Consider the following 7,931-nt stretch of genomic DNA (forward strand, 5'->3'; position numbering starts at 1 on the left):
GGGCTTGCCCGGATAAAATGTAATTACGTTACACACAGCAAACGTAATTATCTACTACCTATGGCTACGTACTACCCACTCCTTCTCTATGCCGGTCCGGTATCCTTCGGACGTTAATCCGACTTGACATAAAGGCACCAGGTAAATCGTTCGGTTTATACGATCTCCTTTCGAGCGTAAAATATTTACGATTTGGTACGGCTGCGATTTTTAAAGGAGGAACGATTGCGGGCGGGAATTAGATAGGGGTAAAAAATAAATAAAAAAGGTATACACACACAGAAAAAAATATTAAGGCGCAAGGCCTAGGGGGTCACTCATCGAAAGAACACGCACGTCGCACTTATAACGGAATCGGCACGCTTGATATATAACAAGATAGAGTCGTGGTTTTTAGCGCTGCAGTTTTGTTTTTCCTAAGCTTCGGAGCGCTGCGCTAACGGATCTATCTCGTATTAAGCTTGCCGATTTACTTTGCGTGACTGTTTATTCGGTCGTTCGTTGATTTATATAGACGTAGCAAAAGGGACATAGATATAGCTAAATGAAATTTGTTGTAAAGGTGGTTGAAAATAATAGAATAAGTAAGAGTAAAGATACATTTATTCAAGAAATCCTAACCTAAATTCACTGATTAAACAATAACAATATAAAATGTTCTAATGTCTTTTTTAATATTATAAGTTATAAGTTTACACAAAACGATTAATTAGGATATATTATCCGAAATAGATACTATTCGTAATATCTACTTATCTATCTTATTAATGCTTTAGCACTTAAAGTACTTACTTATAATTAATAGGTTTATAGATGATAGTAGACTGCATTAACTTATTGAGGTCAAGTATTATATCAAAGTCAAGTGATGTGGCCTTGTTATAGACCAATAAATATAAATATGTTGATTTCTGATAAAAGGATATTAATTAAAGGTTGGTTCTTGTAAAGAATGTTAAAATATAGTGGACACCGGCTAGGTATATTCAATATACACTCACGAGCATTGAAAAAGTTCAACTTACAGAATACACACATCAAATAGCCGCTATTTTTAAAACATTGTATATTTAAAAAATAAACAATATTTACTTTTATAGTTGCTAATATTCTGAAGCGCTGTTAAATGTAGATACTTCAAAATTTCAGATGGCGTAATTAAGCTAGCCTCTTCCGTTTAGGAGTAATTTCGTGCTATTGTCACTGGAACTGTCACTCTGGCGAAAAGTGGGTGCAGCAATGCACCTCTGCCTACCCCGCAAGGGAGTACTGTAGTACAAGGCGTGAGTGCGTGTTCGTTGTCACTGGAACTATTTCATTGCTCGCGAGTGTATTTAGTGACTTAGTTTGTCATCGACACGATAAGAAGGAGTTACATGAAGGTAATAATAATAGTACTAATGACACAATACAGAGTATTATTGACGCATATTGCGTGTTCACATCTTATCAACTGAGCTCAATGTGACGTTAGTTTATGAATTGAATACTGATATCCGATTGTGACGAAATTGAACTGTTCAATTGCAGTGTACATGAAAATATTATTCAATATCGCAAATACCAAACATAACAACTCTTGGCGTCAGCAAATATTTGTCATTTCAGATAAATATTGGCACGAAATGGAGCTATTGAACATAACATACCATACAAATGTCCATAACACATAATAAACCTATATGTCTGCCGTAGTGGGTAAAAAGATACATACATAAACGATTTACGTAGGTACTTATACACATTTTAATCACAGTTACGCTCAACTCAACTGAAAGTTACATTAATAGAGAAGAATGGATATTATTGTTTATCGCAATCCTTATTTTGTTATACAGAATGCAAAGTTGCAAAAGTGGGATGATAAGCCGAAACGGAGTGACTCAAGAGTTCTATTTGAACAAAAAACAAAAAAAACAAGCACTCACGCCTTGTACTAATGTACTCCCTTGCGGGGTAGGCAGAGGTGCATTGCTGCACCCACTTTTCGCCAGAGTGTTATGTTAGTCCCAATGTAATAGGGGGCGGGCCTATTGCCATTTTTCGGGCACATCCAAGACCCGAGAACAAATATCTGTGTTTAAACAAATATCTGCCCCAGCCGGGAATCGAACCCGGGACCATCGGCTCAGTAGTCAGGGTCACTAACCACTACGTCATTCGGTCGTCTATTTGAACAACTTTTGTTCTAAAACTTTGTTGTTCTATTGTTCGTTGTTCTATTTGAACAACTTTTGTTCTAAAACTTTTGAAAATTCGCGACAAAAATAACGGATTACTACACTTACCACTTTTGCAACACCATGTATAAAGAACTAACTAGTGGATAAAATTAAATAAATCTATACCTACATAATACTTTTCATAAAAATATATCTTACGCTAATAAAGTAAGGCACTTTGTGAACATCAAGTCATTTTCGCAGAGTTACATTAAAGAACTTTAAACTAAGTTTGACCTTACATCTATTGCAGCCTTGCTTCACCTTTATAAAGTAGAGTAATTTCAGATATTACCTACATTGGTTTTCGATATCATAAAGTTCAAAATATGATGGTCATAATACTGCCCAGAGCGGGTTAAAAGTACACTCCCGGGCAATGAAAAAGTTCCACTCTCAAAATTCCGACACCAAACAACCCCAATTTTTTCAAAGTTTTAATTTAAAATTAGAACAAAATATTACCGTTATTAGTTGTTAATATCCTGATGCTCTGTTAAATGTACTTCAATGTTGCAGAAGTAGCCATTAAGCTAGCCTTTTCCTTTTAGAAGCAATTTGGTGCTTTTCTCAGTGGAACCTTTTCATTGCCCGTGAGTGTATATTTTTTCGACATTTTATATTTTGTTGTTTTTTTCACTAAGAGATGACATGCCTACACCTCTTGAGTAGTTTTAACAGTAAACGGACAGAAAGTTTTAGTATAGACAAATCGATTAAATTGAATTGATTTAAGGTCGATCTAAGTTTAAAGTTCCTTCGTACCACTCAGCGTTTATTAATTTTCAGATTGGTCCCATTAAAAATAATTAATGTTAAATTATAATTTGGAGATTCTAACGAATGCGAAATATTCACTGGAATACAAACTGTTTACGAATAAATCATAAATTATCAAAACTATTACTTTTTAACTAAACGCCTTTGAGGTAAGTTTGTACAACAAACTATTCGAAAATAGATTAACAAATAAATAAAACGGAAATTAATAACACAAACATGAAAATGCGCGTTACGTACCTCTTTCCTTTAACTGTCGTCATAGATTAACAACTTCGGTAGAGGCACGTAGGCAGAGATGCTCACTGCATCTGAGAGTCAATGTCGCGAAGCTTCTGGGCAGCTTGGAATGTGTTTTGCATCAGCATGGCAACTGTCATCGGGCCAACGCCACCGGGAACCGGGGTGATCGCACCGGCGATCTTGCTTACTTCTGTTAGAGCATAAACGTAAAATATGTGAAAATGAATTTACTAACAAAAGTTTTTTTTAAATAAATAATTAAAATGGTTTAGGTTTACTTGCTATATAAGTACGTAAGAATAAATATTTCATGTAAAAAATATCAAAAATAAACATTACATGTACTGTTTAGTCGGATTTTAATTTGAAAAATTAAATGATGGGTATGTGACATATAAAAATATTGTATTAACTTACCATCATAATCAACATCTCCAACCAACTTGGTTTTTCCGTTATCGTCAGTGATCCTCGTGATGCCGACATCAATGACCGTCGCGCCTGGCTTCACCATGTCCGCTTTGATGAGTTTTGCTACTCCTGTAAACGACAGACACGTTAGGATTCCACTTTTTAATAAGTACTTATAATTATACAATTTATTTAATACTTGAGAGAGATCAACTTTGAGGTTCCCCTTTTCAATTCAATATCACTTCTGATTTGCCGCATAATAATTAATCTATGTCAGTTTTAATAGGTTATTTTTAAATAGTAGAGCAATTGAACCCGAATTTAATATTTTTACGATATTTTTTTTATAAGTACTTTAAGGTTTGAATTGAAGTATGTGGAAGCTTTAAATATCTTAAAATGAGCTTTTAATGAATGAATAATAAATTGCATACCAGTAGCACTGATGATTATATCTGCGTTCCTGCAGAAGTATTCCAGCTTCTCTTTCGGGGTGTACCGATGGCAGATGGTGACTGTGGCATCCATGCCGAGGCCACTGTCATGCTTCATGTCACTGTGCAGCATCATAGCAATCGGCATACCAACATTCTTGGAACGACCCACTACCACTGCATTGCGACCGAACGTTGGAACTTTAAATCTGAAAGAATAGGACTATTGAAACAAATGAAGACATGCGGAAATGAAATACAATGCTTTTCATCAATAGTGCGCCCATATTTTGCTGTTTTTATTATATGGCTAATTTAATACAAAAAATGTATTACCTCTTCAACATTTCTATAACGGCTAATGCAGTAGCTGGCACTATTGTTGGCATATCCAAGCTCAGCTGACCAACATTTATGATGTGGAAACCATCAACATCCTTCTCCGGAGCCACTGCATTGCACACATTTCTCTCACTGATACTCTCTGGTAATGGAAGCTGTATTAAGATGCCATCAATGTCAGCATCATCATTTAACGCCTTAATTTTCTCAATAAGTTCGACTTCAGAAAGTGTTTCTTCATACAGTAGGGTTTTGGCATCAATACCAACATCCTTAGCTGCTTGTATCTTGTTTCTAACATATGTGTGGCTTGCGGGATCATCCCCTACAATGATGCAGGAGAGAGATGGTGCTCGGTGACCATGCTTAGTCCAATTTTCAATTTGAATCTTCAGCTCATCCTTAATCTCCTTAGCTAGGGCCTTGCCATCAAGGATTTTGGCCATAATGCTGTGGACAAAATACAATGTTAAAGATAATGTGACACAGGTGTACAAATATGTGGTTAGGTAATATATAGATAATTCTTCAAAGTTACTGCAAAAAAACATAAGAGAAAGATCAAGAGAATCTTAAAATAATATATGTGCATATATGTTTTATCACTCATTAGATTGGTTTATGCTAAGCATGGAAAATATAAAAAAACTATCTAAATAGAAGCTACACAGAAGCACACACATCACTCCTAGACAAGTTTTCTACCAGGCAATAAGATTAACTCAGATTCAACATGTTATTTAGAATTACCTGGCCGTGCCCAGAGAATCAATAAACGTGTGACTTCTCATCTTGGTAGTCAGATATGTACTGACAAGGCGTAAGCATTTAGTCTGCCTCATCACTTACTGTTGACGTACACGGGTCATTAGGTCAGAATTGCCGAACAACACATTTTATAAACAACTTACAAAATAATATGGGAATTATAAAAACTAAACACAGTTCTAACAGAAAATAACTAGTTAAGTCTTAATTAACATAGTTAATATTGGTAAATGGGGGCAATTGCTTTCATAGGGTGAACAGTTCAAAATTTATCACAAATAACCTGTTTATACTACACACAAACTGCTTTAAATCTGAATTTTTATCTAAAATGCATAGCATTATACCAGATATTTCCAGTTAATATTCAACCAAGATAGTCTTTGTCCACCAAGGTAAAAACACTTATTGAATCAATCGAACAAGCTATTTTAATAACATAAATGTTACTGTTAATTGTTAGGTATGTATAAGCAAAATAGTGGCTACATAGCAATGTTATTTAAACACCATGGCTATGTTTAAAGTAACCAGTAAGTACCGACCTAACCTAACAGTAAGTTAAATTTATTAGTGATAACATAGTATGATAAAACCTAGTCTTCAAGCAATTCTTTTGGTAGCTACTTATCTCAGAAATAAGGGCCTCTTTAGTTTTAGTAGGATGGATCGTGGTGAAGCTAAGAATTTAATTATTTATGCTAGGTTATTAAGAATGACTTAGGTTATCTACTTACTCACAAGTTTAATTGAGTCGAAATCTATGAAAATCACTCTCGTTGGTGGTTGGTAACTTCGTCTGCAATACTCAGAATTTTCTTGTAAATGATATCAATGCGGTAAAAACGCAATAAACACGTGAAAAGTGTACTTTTCGAGGTTGTGTTTTTTTTACTAAGAAATTTTGACAGCCTACTGCCTGATTAGTGAGCACTGACACTGACATTGACAGCTCGGGAAATGTAGTGCGCATACTTTGCGTTTTGATTTTCCAACCAAAATAAATAATCAAAAATAATGATTTTCTAAAAGTCACATCATAAAAATTGCCTGTTGCCTTTGAAATGATGAAATTTATTAGAAACATGACAAAATGTGGAATATTTTTAACATAGGACGTAGTATTGACCCCTTTGCTCCCTCTTTGATAAGATATCTCGGAGGTGTGGTCACCGGTCAATCGTCAAGTCGCCGCAGGGGGGTCTGATAAACTTGTTTTTCTCTGATAATTACTGATAAGTAATAATATGTCTGGGTTACCTACGCTACCTATACTTATACTTAAAACCAAGGAACATAAGTAAGTAATAACACGTAGGGTGCTTGGTGATTGCTTATGCTTAGTGCTTACATAGAGAAACTGGGTTCCCTATAATATAGGGAAATAAATAAGGTACGGGTAGATATTATCTACCCGTTGAAACAGATTAACGTTAAACCTTAATATAATTATTATGCTGGGGACTTATCTGTCAGTTCATTAAAAAAAATGGATTTTAATAAATTGTTAAGATTGTTATGGTAGCCATCATAGAATCTATTAAATTAACGTTAGTAGGTATCTATGAACGTTGTATGTAGGTAAGGTATATAAGTTACAAAAGAGGCAAGTTACTGATGAGAGAAGTAGGTACCTCGAGGCTGCTCAGCTGCCTAATATTCAATTAAAACTTTTTAATTTTGCTCGAACCTTCTGTAATATTCGCAGTTTATCCACTTCTGACACAAAGTGAGAAAACAAAAAGGAAAGATTGATAATAATTGCGAGAATAATTGAAAATTATATATTGAAAATAATTGAGAAAAAATAACGTAACAACTTGATCTAACCTTGATCTGTTTGATTGTGGTTTTACATTAGGAACCTGGGACAGTCACAGCGGTCATCTGGATTTTCAGTAGGTACCTAAGTATAAGTAGTGTATGTATAATTAGGCATTTTATAAACCCGCTACATTTCAAATTGCATTAAATTTGACCCAGTAGAATTATTATAGGTAAGTACATAGACAAAAATGTCTATTAACGAAGAATGAGACCATCATTGTGTGATATTTATTGTTTAGATCATCATTATCGTGAATAAATCAGTTGCAAACATGGCTCATTAGCTCTTCCGAGAAACACTGTGGATCTCAACCATATAATGGCCAGCCTAGCCCTTTATTCAACGGCAGTGCTACCGACGTACCCTGATGCGATCTGAATCAGGTATTAATAACTACAGGGTACCATAGGGGTTCAAAAAGTGGCATAGTAAGCCAAATAAGACGTGCGTGCGTGACTCAGGGGGTCATCCTGAACAATTAATTTTCTTGTTTCTTAATTTTTCTTATTTTTATTTTCACCTATGTAATCACGAGGTAAATTTATGGTACCTAAGCCTAGATTTTTAAAAAAAATTATTTGGACCTTTTTGTATACTTACGAACTTATAATGTAATTGGGCAGTTCTTCTTTTTAACCTACATAAAGGTGTCTCCATCAGTTGTGAAGAAAAAATCATGAGTTTTACAAATATTTATTTACTCATTTATATTTCAACGTGCATTGTACTAAAAACACAACGGCTGTGCACGTTTACAAAAATATAAATTTATATTTTTGTATTTAAAATTACGTTACAGAGTGGTAATTCCGCGTGACAGAGGTGTATTTCATACAAATCTTGGCTGTCTCCCGTCACTTCATCCTGCGTATATTCCATAATGTTACAAAAAATATATAT

The 7,931-nt window shown here is 34.6% G+C and overlaps 1 protein-coding gene and 1 long non-coding RNA gene across 2 annotated transcripts; both read right to left on the reverse strand.

Annotated features, from left to right (window-relative positions):
• Window positions 1–585: 585 nt before the first annotated feature.
• On the reverse strand, window positions 586–2,022 carry LOC125490178. The gene is made up of 2 exons (XR_007267531.1): window positions 1,306–2,022; window positions 586–1,203 (listed from the first exon to the last, which is right to left on the reverse strand). It is a non-coding gene; the product is annotated as an uncharacterized LOC125490178 (long non-coding RNA).
• Window positions 2,023–3,035: 1,013 nt separating this feature from the next.
• LOC105393725 (bifunctional methylenetetrahydrofolate dehydrogenase/cyclohydrolase, mitochondrial) lies at window positions 3,036–5,285 on the reverse strand. The gene is made up of 5 exons (XM_048628621.1): window positions 5,186–5,285; window positions 4,430–4,885; window positions 4,094–4,302; window positions 3,663–3,785; window positions 3,036–3,435 (listed from the first exon to the last, which is right to left on the reverse strand). Exons 1-5 carry the CDS (start codon window positions 5,275–5,277, stop codon window positions 3,305–3,307), a joined length of 1,011 nt encoding a protein of 336 aa, XP_048484578.1. The 5' UTR covers window positions 5,278–5,285; the 3' UTR covers window positions 3,036–3,304.
• Between the last annotated feature and the right edge of the window lie 2,646 nt (window positions 5,286–7,931).

Source organism: Plutella xylostella, chromosome 21 (assembly GCF_932276165.1).
Source record: "Plutella xylostella chromosome 21, ilPluXylo3.1, whole genome shotgun sequence".
Taxonomy (NCBI): Eukaryota; Metazoa; Arthropoda; class Insecta; order Lepidoptera; family Plutellidae; genus Plutella; species Plutella xylostella.